Source organism: Dunckerocampus dactyliophorus, chromosome 16 (genome assembly GCF_027744805.1).
Source record: "Dunckerocampus dactyliophorus isolate RoL2022-P2 chromosome 16, RoL_Ddac_1.1, whole genome shotgun sequence".
NCBI lineage: Eukaryota > Metazoa > Chordata > Actinopteri > Syngnathiformes > Syngnathidae > Dunckerocampus > Dunckerocampus dactyliophorus.
The window spans coordinates 20419837-20433684 of record NC_072834.1 but is presented as its reverse complement, the minus strand read 5'-3'; the positions used below and the strand labels follow the sequence as shown (position 1 = coordinate 20433684).

At 42.6% G+C, this 13848-nt stretch overlaps 1 protein-coding gene across 8 annotated transcripts in view; it reads right to left on the bottom strand.

Annotated features, from left to right (window-relative positions):
• rapgef6 (Rap guanine nucleotide exchange factor (GEF) 6) overlaps positions 1-13848 on the bottom strand; it is a 130794-nt gene that overhangs the window by 101048 nt on the left and 15898 nt on the right. For 6 of the 8 annotated variants that reach the window (XM_054754989.1, XM_054754994.1, XM_054754991.1 and 3 more), the window contains exons 2-4: positions 7614-7684; positions 7091-7147; positions 5920-6003 (exon numbers count right to left, since the gene is read on the bottom strand). In XM_054754989.1, coding sequence (XP_054610964.1) covers positions 5920-6003; positions 7091-7147; positions 7614-7684 — 212 coding nt within the window. Of the gene's footprint in view, positions 1-4410; positions 5431-5919; positions 6004-7090; positions 7148-7613; positions 7685-13848 lie in introns of those variants that run through there. The other 2 variants (XM_054754995.1, XM_054754998.1) reach the window with 1 other exon arrangement.

The following is a 13848-nucleotide window of genomic DNA, read 5'->3' as shown; positions in this document are numbered from 1 at the left end:
GGCACGTAAGTGACCAAGTCCTAATGAGGCTTGAGTGTTCCGAGTAGTCATTTAATGAAGATTAAGAAACATTTTCGTTTGAGATCCCACTCTATAAAACAGGGCAAGATCCACCCCGGTGTTATCGCACCTCGAGGATGAGTGGATCTCCACTATGCAGTGTGCAGCGGGAGCTTTACTTTCACTTTTATGTTCCCAAATACCAGTAAACTCTCCAACGACGCCAGAAAAAGTAGCTACATTTGTCGCAAGTCGCTTTTCAGAAAAAGAGGGTTTGGAATGTTGCCAGATCTAGCACGGAGCACGGAGGCGGGTTGCTGACGCACACAGCAGAATGAGACCACCTCCGTGTCAAGACACAAGAGAACAGCGAAAATCCAGTCTATATCGATATGAACCAGATATCGTGCTTAAAAGAAATATCGCTATTTTTTTAAATATCGACACATCACCCAGCCCTATAATAGAAGAAGAAAATTTACAAAAAATATTGAAGGAGAAACTTTAAATACTTGGAAAATTAAAAATTAAACAGCAAAAATGGGGGAGGAAAAAAGCAGAGAGTGAAGTTGATATTAATAATAGGCTTTTTCACCTTTGTGAAAAAGCTGAGATTTAGTTTTTCCGTGAAATATATCTTCTTAGCATATCTACATGTGCTGCTTTACAAAATATCAAAGTGACAAAGTTGCATCCTTTCATTTTTCACTATGTGGCCCTCACTGGGAAAACCTTCAGTCACCGCCTGCTCTATGGAATTAAAGTCCAGACTCTGGCTAGGCCACTCTGGGATCTGAACGTTCTGGACAAAGCCTTTGTGGCTTTTGTTGGCTATGGGATGCTGTCATCCTGGGAGAACCATCCAGGAGAATGTGGTTTTCTTTGTGAGTGCGGTCCTACATCATGAGCTGGTTTGGTTCCTCATTTGTCTCCCAATCATCCTTACCCCCACCAGATGAAATCCTGGAAGAGGTCCCACAGTGAGGGCAACTGATAGTTGTGTTGGATTCATCCATTTTTGAATGACTGCACAGACGGTGGTCTCTATCTCAACAAGATTCTTGCTGAAGGGGCGGGACTAATTTGTGTGTTTCATGGACATGTCTGTCAATCTTCTCATTCGCCCGAGTCATTGTGTTCTCAGGGCATTGAAAGAATCAAAACTGGACTGCTCAGGTTGTCTTAAAAGACATTTCCCCTCCCATTTATGTATTTGTAAGGGTGGGTAGACAGTATGGAGAGTCCTGAAAGTGAAACACTTTTGCGAAACAAGCTAGCAGGTGTTCTGGAAAGCACCAAACTTTGGTAGAACCATCTGGCACGGTTAGGATTAGGATTTGAAGACATTTTGCCAAGCTAACTGAATGCGATGCCTCCCCCAGTTTGTCCACTGTCAAGTGGCGACCCGTTTAGGCAGCAAATTGGATGAACAGACACGCACTGTCCTACAAACACGATCTCGGTTTTGCCTAAGAGACTCGGAAATTGTGACGACGCTGGTGATGACTTGGGTTCCACACCTCTTTGCAGAAACAAGAGTCTGTGTGGTGGAGCCGGGGCGGGGGCGGGGAGGGGGATCCTGACAGGTCCACTGACAGCTGCAGTGCCACGGGCAATAAACCGTGGCAGCCAGTGAAGAAACAAATGCCACACACACACGCGCACACACACCACTGACGCAAGAGAGAGATGAAGACTATCGAAGTCAAGCAGTCGGTGAAGTTTGGATCATAACAAAAGACAAAAACAGAATCCATATCCAGTTAGCTTGTTAGCTTAGCGGCAAGCCGCCAGCTAACAACAGCCTGTATTTGTGCTGCTGTCTATCTTATACAGCAGGGGTCTCAAACCCAATTTACCTGGGGGCCGCTGGCGGTAGAGTCTGAGTGAGGCTGGGCCGCATTAAGTATTGGGAGTAGGGCTGGGAATCTCGATACGATACGACACGCGATACATGGCTCACAATAACAATAATATCTTGATACAGTATTAAGGTGAATCAAATAAATAAATAAATAATTTCACAGTTTATATTTTGCTGCATTAAGCTGGCATAGGCTCCAGCTTACCCGTGACCTTAATGAAGACAAGCAGTATAGAAAATGGGTGGAATTTTTTACCACATTTTTTAAGTGACTCACTCACTCTTAGTTCAGTGTAGGCTTATGTGTGCATCCTACGAGTAACATTGGCTTGTCGCAGGCCGTATTGCAGTCACCTTTGAAGACAAGTCGTGGGCTGCAAAAAATGTGACTCAGCGGGCTGCAAATGGCCCACGACTTTGAAACCCCAGACTTAGAGCTTGCGGGCCGCATTTACAGTAGTCTTTCCTGTCAAGGTGCGGGCCGCAAAATGTGGCTTGGTGGGTCGCAAATAGCCCACGGGCCATGAGCTTGAGACCCCTGTTATACAGTATATTACTATAGGGCATTAATCATATAGATCTCAAGTCTTAATTGTAGAAGACAAGCGTGCATCATCATCTTTTGCATTCAGACCAGGGTGTCCAAACTTTTTCCACCGAGGGCATAAACATTTAAAGAAGAAAAGTGCATCTCAGCTTTGTAATATACTTTTGGTGAAAAAGCCTAATAATACTATCAACTTTGCTCTTTTTTTTTTACATTTTTGATGTTTATAAGATTGTAACTTTTCCGCTCCACAACATCCAATAATGACAACCTTATTTTATCATCATATAGCAACTTTTAAAAAAGGTTTCTTTAATATTTTAACTCTGTGTTGGTGTGAAACTTTCTCCTCCGAATATTTTGACTTTATTCTCGTAAAATTACCTCTTTTTTTTCCTCCAAACTATTTCAACTTTCTTCTTGTAAATTTGCTTCTGACTTAATTTCCATAAATATTTTTTCTATTATTATTATTATTATTATTATTATTATGATATTATTCTATTACATTTCAACTCTACGCTCCTAAAATGACATTATTTTTCCATAATATTACGAAACAACTTCTTTTTACTTTATTCTTGCAAAAATTATTGCTTATTTTTCAATTGTTGCTGCTTTTTTTTTGTGTTCGTGTAGAATTTTATTTTGGGCAGAGGGCTAATTAAAAAACAGCCACAGTCTAAAAATGTCCCACGGGCCGCACTTTGGATAACCAAGGCAGCGGTGCTTTAAACCCGTGTCACAATTGTGTGTGTGTGTTTTTTTTTTTATAAAAAAAACAAAATACAGCTTTTTCACTCCAGCATATAGTTATGAAGATTTTTTGGACTGTGTAAGTCCACAGGTGTACCTCTGAATTAGTACCAAACTGTGGTGATAATACCAAACAAGGTTGGCGTGAGTGCTACAAGGAAGCACGCAATGGATTAGGGAACACTCGCGCGTTGAGTTGTGAGGGCACCAGGCCGCTAACTGGGTAAAAATTGCATCCCATGGAATTCAGTTTGAGGGTTTTATTGTGGTTCCTAATGAGTTTTTTTCTTCAACGGAGAGGCTATGCTTTGTAAAAACCCAGGCTTCGCTACACATCTTAAAATCTGCCAGCTATCTCTCAGTCAGCTACAGACGTGGCAGCTGTGAGTTTGACCATGTTAAGCTAGCCTAGCAAGAACGTTGCTGTTAGGACACGCGTGTAATGCTAGCACTGTAGCGCGCGCTAGTCTTGCTAATGTTTGTGTGACCCCCGGCTGCATTATAGTTCCCAATTGGCTGGGTTCTGCTGCGAGCTAGAACCAACGCTATGCCTTCATTCAAAATGAGACTGTACATGGTGGTGGTGGTGGTGGGGGGGTCGACTGGGGTCAGTTTAGCAACCTTGTTTCCATGGTTACGATGACCAAGCACAATGGCACAGCAACGGAAACAAAGACACACGCACAAACAGTTCCTTCTGGTTTTAGTGTTTGGCTGACTGATGCTGACCACCCAGTACACACACACACACACACACACACACACACACACACACACACACACACACACACACACACACACACACACACACTTTTTACGAGTCATTTGAAAAAAAACAGCGAGATGATTCAAAGCTCAGCTGTTGCAAGCAGTCAATGTTGCAGTCTCGTTCTCTTTTGGTTTTTTTTGTTTTTTTACGTACCCTGAAGTTGCCTCAGGACTCGTGTTAATGTTTGAATGGGAACCAGGAAGAACATTCCACCATTGACACCATCAGCGGACATAACAAACACAGCTCTTTGCGTGCCTGTGAGCGTGTATGTGTGTTTTAAGGCAAAACTATCCCGCCACAGGACCAAAGGGTAGAATTCCTAACTATCCGGAAGTCAAGAATGTGCAGGAGCAGCAAGGGGAGAGGGAGTTTTGAAAAATGAAGCGCACACACGCACACACACAGCAAGAACTTCAGACACATGCTTAAAAAAAAAAAGAGCGGCAAAGGAGAAGTTTGAAGAGCACCAACCAGGAAGAGGATGTTTAAAGCAGGTCCACTTGCTGGGAGTCCATGGACGTGACGTGAAATCCAGCATAGTGATCCACAATCAAGACAAGTCCAAATGATCTGATCGCTCCGCCAAAGTACTTTCAAAAGAGGGAGGAGTTTGTGTGTGTGTGTGTGTGTGTGTGTGTGTGTGTGTGTGTGTGTGTGTGTGTTGCTCATTTCCTGCCTCGGATGTGCTTGTGGGCTCCAGGCAGCCAGGCTGCACAGGGACACATGGCCAGCCGCTATTCCGCCGGACCTTACACATTCCACACACACACACAAACACACACTGACCTGTTTCAACACCCCCTGCTGTGACCACGGCCAACACATACACACTCCTCCCCCACCAATGTTATCAACCAACTACAGACACATGAACACACGTTAGCTAGGCTGCCCTGAGGTTATTGAAAGGTTTTTTTTTTTGTAAGCCAGGGGTGTCCAAACTTTTTCCAACAAGGGTCGCATACTGAAAAACGAAAGGATGTCGGGGGCCATTTTCATTCTTTACATTTTGTAAAACAGCACGAGCAGTTATAGAAAGCTAAAACCGTCACATGTTTCAGAATGCCCCAATTTTTCCAGTTATTTATTGAAATTCACGTCGTTCAAGTCCAATGAATAGCTTGAAATGGTACAAAAGGTAAGTGGTGAAGTGCCACAGGTAAAAAAAAAAAAAAAAAACGGTAAGGTTACCGGTAGCCAAAACTGAAAAATAATGGGGTATTTCAGAAGTTTCAGGGACAACAAAATGGGTCAACAATTTAAAACTGTTCTGCAGAAATGGAAGTTGATCAAGCCTTGGGGTGTAACAATACGTCAATCTGTATCGAACCGTTCAATACACACGCGTACCCAACCGTGACGCCTGTACCAAACAATACGCAGTTTCAAATTTATTTGATCAACTTCTGATGGCACTGCCATCAACTCCTCTGGCTCGGGTTGCATTGTCAAGCACAGAGCCACTGAGCTCTGCCTCTCACATCCATACCATGCTGAAAAATGAGAAAAATGTGGGCAATTAAAAAAAAAAAAAATTCAAAATAAAAAAAAAGGGAAGGTAACTTATGTTTTGTATCGAAAAAAATATCAAACCGAACCGAGAATTTTGTGTATTGTTGCACCCGCAGGTGCAACTAATTCCTACAGGTGCTCCAAGTACTTACTACCTCCTCTGTCTACATAAGAAGGTTGTTGGGAACACTGTGGTACTACAGTGTATTCCCTCGTGAACATCAGTTGAACAGCATTGTGCCGGAGAAAGAAAAAAGGGAATTCATGCAAGAGACAGACCACCTTACTTTCTTCTCGTAATAGCATGACTTTCTTCTCTCTTTTTTATTTTTATTTTGTTATACTGTGCTGAGGCCACAAATGGCCCCTGGGCCATAATTTGGACACCCCCTGATGTAGACATCTTCATGCCCTGTTCAAAAGTGTGTGTGTGTGTGTGTGTGTGTGTGTGTGTGTGTTGACACCTACCAACACCTGGCCAGGTACATGTGCTCCTTGACGAAGACGGAGCCAGAGAGCAGGATGTACCAACAGCTAGCGATGCTGTCCGGGCTGCAGAGAAAGAAGAAGAGGATGTTTAAAAGGTCCCATTCAATGCCTTTAAAATGATGTGCTAATAGTAATATGTGATTGTGAACATCAAAGGTGATAGAACTGCTCTCTCCCTTCACTTGTTTGCTCCACTTTTGAGAGAAGAGGCGCTCATGCACTCAATTTTCAAGTTTTGGGGGTTCACATGATGTTATGATGGACGTGATACCGCCTCGGACCCGCCCCTAGCTAGATGAGCCCGTCCCGTGTATATGCCAACCACTTTGTAAAGTAAAAAATAAAATAAAAAAAAGACAGGCTTCGCTACATGTCTTAAAATAATACCCGGAGCACTGGCTGGAGGGTTGAGTTTGATCATATAGATGTTCTTCGGTGAATATGCTAACCTAGAATAATGTCGCTGGTAAATTGTAATGTTAGCACTGTAGCATCACATAGCTACTGTATGCTAGTGTTGACTTCATGATGGGGATTTGAAGTTAGGATAAACTTGAGAGGCGTAGATTTCCCAACAATGTTGGAATTTGACAGAAACCTTTGACATTAGTTGCTGTTTATTTACAAGCTAGCAATATTTCTGTATATTCAAAGCTCTCTGAACTCAAGAATTATGTGACGTCTTTTAGAGGTTCAGTTCACAATGTATACAATGATGTAAATCAGGCTTCACTACACATCTTAAAATAAAGCTCTGCCGACAGACAGAGCTCTCTAAGTTTGATCGTTAAGTGAATGGGCTAACCTAGCATGATTTGTTAGCGCTGTAGCGTCACCATGCCAGTGTTGAAAGCTTTATTCATGATGGGGATGAAAATTTGATGTTTAGGTTCCAGCTGTATTTATTTACAAGCCACCAATAATTTTGTATCTTCAAAGCTCGCGGAACTGAAGAATTGTGTGGTGTCTTGTGCAATTATAGCTTGAATTTGGATGTTTTTGTGAATTTAGAGGCTTATTAAACGATAATGTATAAAATGATGTAGAGCCGAAAATATATGCTATTTGAGTTTCAAAGTCGTCGTGGGCCAAATTGGCCACCATAGCACAAAAACTGGGTGGAACTGTCTGTATGTCAGCGAGCACTTACTAGAAGAGGATGTGGTTGGCCTCGTGTCTCTCATACCTGGCTGAGGTGCACATGGACCTGAGGGAGAAATACCAACATATTCAAACGTTGGCTCATTGGTGACCACAAGGGGGCGCTTATCCTGCATGAGTCCAGCATTAAATAAAACATTTCAAGGCATGTTAACACAGTCCAAAAGATGCAACACCAGACTTCCTTCATGAGTGAGAGGCTCCCGTACGTCTCAAAGTCACAACTCTGGAATGTCGTTGTGCAAAATGGGTGAGATCTTTATCTCCTTGAAGAATATCCAAGCCCTCGTTTGACTGAAATGTTGCTGTTGTCACCTGCTGGGCCAGTGTGGAGCATTCCATACATGCTGTGCATACTGGAGCAGTTGAAACCTGTTTGGGTGTGAGTCACCTTCACGTAAAAAGTCGGCCTTTAGCATCCTTCCAGCAGGTAGTTAGCATAGCTGACTTGCTGCCTTTGTCATTGTGCTCTCATCTGTTCCCTAAGTGTGTTTGCTGGTGGTGGGACAAACCTGAGCTGGTGCTCCCTGAGGTGAGAGAGGACATCCATGTGATAGAGGTGGCAGTAGATGGTGTGCAGGTCCTGCAAAGACAAATAGCCCGTGAGAAATTAATGCCATCAAATAGTTTATTCAGTTGCATTCTTATTTGGTACATGGCATCCAACACAAAAAACTAAAAGTCTTCCCATCAGTGACGTCCACACACAGAAAAACTAAAGCTTTGCAGTTGTGTTAATAAAGTACATGTTCATCAAAATGTTTAATTAATTAATACAATTCCATCTCCGCGTGAATCACCACGACCAAGTGGTGGAAGGGTTTGAGTACCCGAGTGATCCTAGGAACTATGTTGTCTGCGTCTATATCTGGGGGGGGGTGTCTCGCAGGGGTGTCCCTGGTGGTTGGGCCTTCACCCCAGCCCGGGATCTCCCCCTCGTAGACCGACCAACTGCGGGGGCAAGCATAAGGGTCCGGTGCAGTGTGTTTTGAGTAGCGGTTGAGGGCCGGCGCTTGGCGACCTGGTCTTCGGTGGCCAAATCTGGTCCTTGGTACACGGAATGTCACTGATGAAGCAGCTGACAGGTACCCATTATATGCATCATACTCATCTTATGCATCATACCATTTATCCATCATACCCATGATGTGCATCACAAAAGCCTGCTAACATTTTAATCATCACCGCTGTGCCTAATGAAGTGTCCAGTGACGTATGAGGATTCAAAGTGACATTTTAAGGGGGTTGTCATCCACACTGTGTGGAAGAGTTGGGAACGTTGGACCCCGGTGTGATGGAAACCGAGCACACATGTGAACGAACTCGGCTAAACCGCACGGCGGGTGGCACTTTGGCGTGGAAGTCTCTCGTCAAACCGACGGCGTCAACAAGCTGACAGGCAGATGGGGGGGAGTGCCGGTGACTGCGTCCTAAAATAGCTCTCAATGGGGACCAGCTGTCAAAACGCTAAGAGGCTGACAGAACGTGGACACGCCTCGCCGAGCATTCGGAGGACGGACAGCAGCCAGGCCGTGGAGGTGAGACGTGTGGAGAAGATGTTGCACTCGGATCACCAGCCAGCATCTCACAGCCAAGGAACGCTGGGATGCCTCTGGGATGATGATGGAAAACTGAAGCAATAATTAATAACCTTTCCATGAAGGGCCACCACAAATAAATGCATGTATGGAAACACTACAACACATCTGCTGTCTTATTCCACACATGGTCATGTTCTTCCATCTTTCTAGACAGAGAGGCCTGGACCAGTATTTGCTGCTCCTGGGGGGCGGGGGTCTGGAAGTGGAAACGTTACTGACTCCATCGTCCAGCTAACAGGGTAAGTGATAAATCAAGAAGCCCCCTGTTGGGATCCTGAGCAAGCCATGCGCCTGCACAGCCTGAGGCGAGGAGGGGGCCCATGTGACATAGAGAATCTTTGCCTAGCATTTTTGGGAGTAAGTTCAACTTCGAGAGGAGCCAGTTGAGGTGGTTCAACTTGATTTTGTTTTGTTTGTTTCTCATAATATAACGACGTAAATTAACTTAATTCTTTGATATTGACATTTTTCCTTATAATTTTATGACTATTACAACTATTCTTGTAAAATTACAACTTTTTTTGTTTAGATTTTTTTTCCTTTCTAAATTGGGGTTTTAACATTATTAGAGCCCTGCAGACATGAAATAACGCCGCTATAGTCACCTTTAAACTCCTAATATTCTTTGATCACTGTAGGGACAAAAGACGGCTGCCGCAAACATAGCAAGCTGGGTGAGCTAAGTAATAGTTAGCCCAGAGGTAGGGAACCTATGGCTCGGGAGCCAGATGTGGCTCTTTTGATGACTGCATCTGGCTCTCAAACATTTCTAAACACGGTAAAAATGTATTTTTTGGAAGACATTTTAAAGTAAAACATTACAGAAATCACAGTGTTAAAAATAACGTTCAAAATATCGGGGCGGCAGCGGCTCAAAAGGTAGAGCCAAGACGTAGAGCAGGTCGTCCAGAAACCGTCCCTCCACCCAGTCACTGTTGTGTCCCTAGGTACAACACTTCACCTTGCCTCCAGTGCTCATGCTAGTATGTGAATGAAAGTTTGGTGGTGTTTGGAGAGGCCGTAGGTGCGAATTGGCAGCCACGTTTCCAGATGTGCCCACAGATGTATCATACCACCACCAGTGTGTGACTGAGGAGTGAATGAATAATGGGTTCACTTCTTTTTGTGAAGCGCTTTGGGTGTCGTGAAAAAGAGCTATATAATATCTAATCCATTGTTATTATAAACAATAAAATATTCTCATCCATTTTAATTAATACATCCATTTTCTACCACAATGTGGGTGGGCAGAGCCAATGCCAGCTGTCCCTCCTATATTTTCCGGGTCAGACACCAAAAGTCGATTACTACTGAATAATGCGGTAGCCTACCCAGGTCAAAAGGTCAAGAATTAAACTTCCCTCCTCTGATCAAATAGTCAGCGAGCTAATTCTGCAGAACCTTTTGATGACAACGATGGCAAAGAGAAAAAAAGATAAGGAGCGCAAAACTATGCAGCACCGGAAGTCGCATTAACGGTAAGAAGTATTTATTGTTGATTAGTATATATCAGTATAACAATGTTAATAAAAAAAATAATAAATTCAGAGACTTATTATATTATAAAATTGGCAATCTTGCTTAAAAATACATGCATCTATTTGTATTCAGTTTTAAAAAATATGATATGGCTCTCACGGAAATAAATTTCAAAATGTGTGACTTTCATGGCTCTCTTAGCCAAAAGGGCTCCTGACCCCTGGTTTACAGGAAGCAGCTGTTGGTGGAAGAGATGGATGGCATTGCTGCACTGCTGCTGCCACCTGCTGGCAGAGAGACAGGACCACCAAGCTGCAAGAGTCCAATGAAAGCACAATCACCATTCCCAATATTCCCAATTGTTTATGTCACATTTCAGCCCACCCGAGTGTCACACTAATAGTGGATTTATGGAGCTCGGCCCGTTCCACTCAAAGTCACTTGTCCTCGTCCCACCCTCCGCATTTCTGCTGTTGCAAATCAAAAGACTGCCTTCTGTTCCGACATGGAATTTCAATTCTTTCAAACAATAAAGAGGGAACAAAAAACAACTAAACTTTTGTCAGACACTTCACTCGTAAGACCCACCCGCTCGGGGGCGGACACGCTGCTCACACTGAGGCTCTCATGTGTACCGAGGACACAACACGTCCCTTCAAGAACGGGCAGAACAAACATCTCGGCTGCATGGCTGACCGTCAACATTTACAAGCCACACTCTTCCGCGCCGCAGGTCAAACATCGCACTCGGCTGCGGACTGATTAGCGGGTTCATGCTAAGTGACAGGGCATCATATCATGGGATGTCCGTGAAGAAAGAGAAAGTCAACACACATTGTTTGGTGGGCTTTCGTCAATTCACCTCACGTTTGTTTTATTGTTGGAACCATAAGAGGGCCCCATGATCTTAGGACCAACTTGGCCTCTGCCTCAACCAGTTGTGCAAACCTTTTTCCAGCCACGGCCACATAGCGAAAAACGAAACGATGCAACTTTGCCACTTCAATATTTTTAAAAGGATATATATATTTCAAGAAAAACTGCATCTCAGCTTTGTCATATAGGTGAAAAAGCCTATTACTAGTATGAACTTTAGTCTTTGCTCTGTTTTCCCCCATTTTTGCAGTTTTTGTTTTTTTCATTTTCCAAATATTTCAACTGAAATATTCTTCTTGTAATATTTTGGCTATTCGCATAAACTTTTCCCAAAACCTAATATTCCAAAAATCACTTTTTTTTTTATTTTGTTTGTTTCTCATAATATTTTTTCTCATATAATTTTTTTCTCTCAACTCTGTGGTACTAAAATGATATTTTTAAAAATAATCTATTTTTGTTATTTTTCTTATTGAGACTTTTTTCTCGTTGCAATAAGACTTTCCTCTGTAAATATTCTTGATTTTATTCTGGTAAAATTACAGCAGTTTTTTCATTTCTCCTGTCATCTAATTATTTTTTTTTTATACTATTTCAGCTTCTTTCTTCTTGTAATTATAACCTTATTCTCATAATATTTTGACTTTAGCCTTGTAACATTATAACTTATGACATTTAATATATATTATATAATATGTATAACATGAATATGGTATATAAATATGTAAATTAAATCATAAATTATAGTTCTGAATGCACAAATTGATGGACAGGATGAGTGGCAGAAAATGTTGCTTTAATAACGTGACTATAGAGCACAGGTGTCAAACTCGGATTCGGCCCGCCATATCATTTGACGTGGCCCATAAAAGCCTGGAAATAATGTATGTCAAAAACACACTTAATATTATTTATAAAATATTTCTATATATAGACGATTCTTGTATGTGTCCACAAGCTTCCTGCATGTCTCTTGCGGGATGTTGGCCCATTCTTCCTTGGCAAAAGCCTCAAGCTGGGTCAGGTTGGTCAGTTTCCGAGCCATCACTCTGGTTTTCAAGTGATGACACAAGTTTTCGATGGGATTTAGGTCAGGACTTTGATTTGGCCATTCCAGGACGTTGACATTATTGTCTTTGAACCATTTCTTCACTACCTTGGCGGTGTGTTTAGGGTCATTGTCTTGCTGGTACATCCAGTTGTAGCCAACCTGGAGTTTCTCGGCAGATTGCTTCATATTTTCGTCAAGGATCCCGATGTATTCCTCCTTATTCATGATTCCTTGGACCTTGCCGAGAGTCCCTGTGCCACTGGAGAAAAAATATCCCCACAGCATTATGTTTCCACCACCATACTTGACAGGGGGCACAGTGTTCTTTGGCCTATAGGCTTCTCCTTTTTCCTCCAGACATATTGAGCATCCATATGGCCACATAACCCCAACTTTGTCTCATCAGACCACACAATAGTTCACCAAAAGCTGGAATCTTGCTTCAGATAACGTCTCGAAAAGGCCAGACGAGCTTCCAGATGCTTCTATTTGAACAGTGGCGTCTTCCAAGGTCCACGTCCATGGAGACCTTCTCGGTGCACAACTCGCTCGATGGTGGACCGCGACACCTTTGACCCTCCCTGGTCTAGTGTTTTCATTAGGGCCTTGGTTGTGGTCTGTCGGTTCTTGTTGACCTCTCGGCAGATTTTCCTGGCAAGTTTGGGCGACACCTTACGCTTCCTGCCATGCCCACTGAGGTTTTAGCAGTGTTGAACCTCTTTTGCTTATTGATGATGCTCTGAACGCTTGCCACAGGGACATCATACTGCTGGGAAATGGCCTTGTAACCCTTTCTTTCACTGTGGGCACATACAAGACCCTGACGTAGGACCTCGCTGAGCTTCTTCTTGACCATGATGACCAGAAATTGAGAATGACCGTTTCCCCTATTAATACTCTTCTGGAAAGAAGTCTTATTTAGCTTTTAGATCATTCTTTAACATTTGGTCGACAATATTAAGGGTTTTTTTTGTTCCATTTTGACACCTTGAAGTACTGTAACTACTGGAGAAACATTACCACATTTGGCACATTTTTAAAAAATATTATCAGGGGTATGATTAATTTTGAACATGGCATTTTTAATCCATCAATAAAATATCCATGAAATGAAGATTTTCTTGGATTTAATATTGTCATTCTTTCAATTGTTGTTCACATACAACTGACACACAAACTTGAAAAAATGCATTAATTTCATCATTAAATGAAAAAAAAAATCACAAGAATTCATAAGAGTATGAATAATATTAAGCACGACTGTATTTGTCTTCCGCCGTACTCCTGCACATTGTTGCCTATTCGTTCACGACGAAGATGCTCACGTCTGCTTCCGCGACGGAGCGCCGGCGCTATCTTGTTTACGTATGTGTTCCACAGCGGAAGAAGATGCGAGTGTCTTCGTCACAGTCACATGAACGCACAGGTGACAGTGCACAGTGATACGGCAGGAGACAGATATAACGCCGAGCGTTTCGTTAGGTTTGAGTTTTTGAGAAGGCATTTTTGTGATGCAAATGTTTTAATCTTTTCAACGCGTATTGTTTTTAGAAGCCAAACTCTTCACTTAATTGTCCCCAGCAACTAATCGGAACTACAGTATGTTCTTCATCACAGAAATCTGACCAGAAATGGAGACCAAGTGGGGGATAAATCGCTGTTATTGGACTACAATGCTAATTTTGAATTATTTTGGCCCACTCATCTTTGCAGAATTGTTGTCATTCAGCCACATTGGAG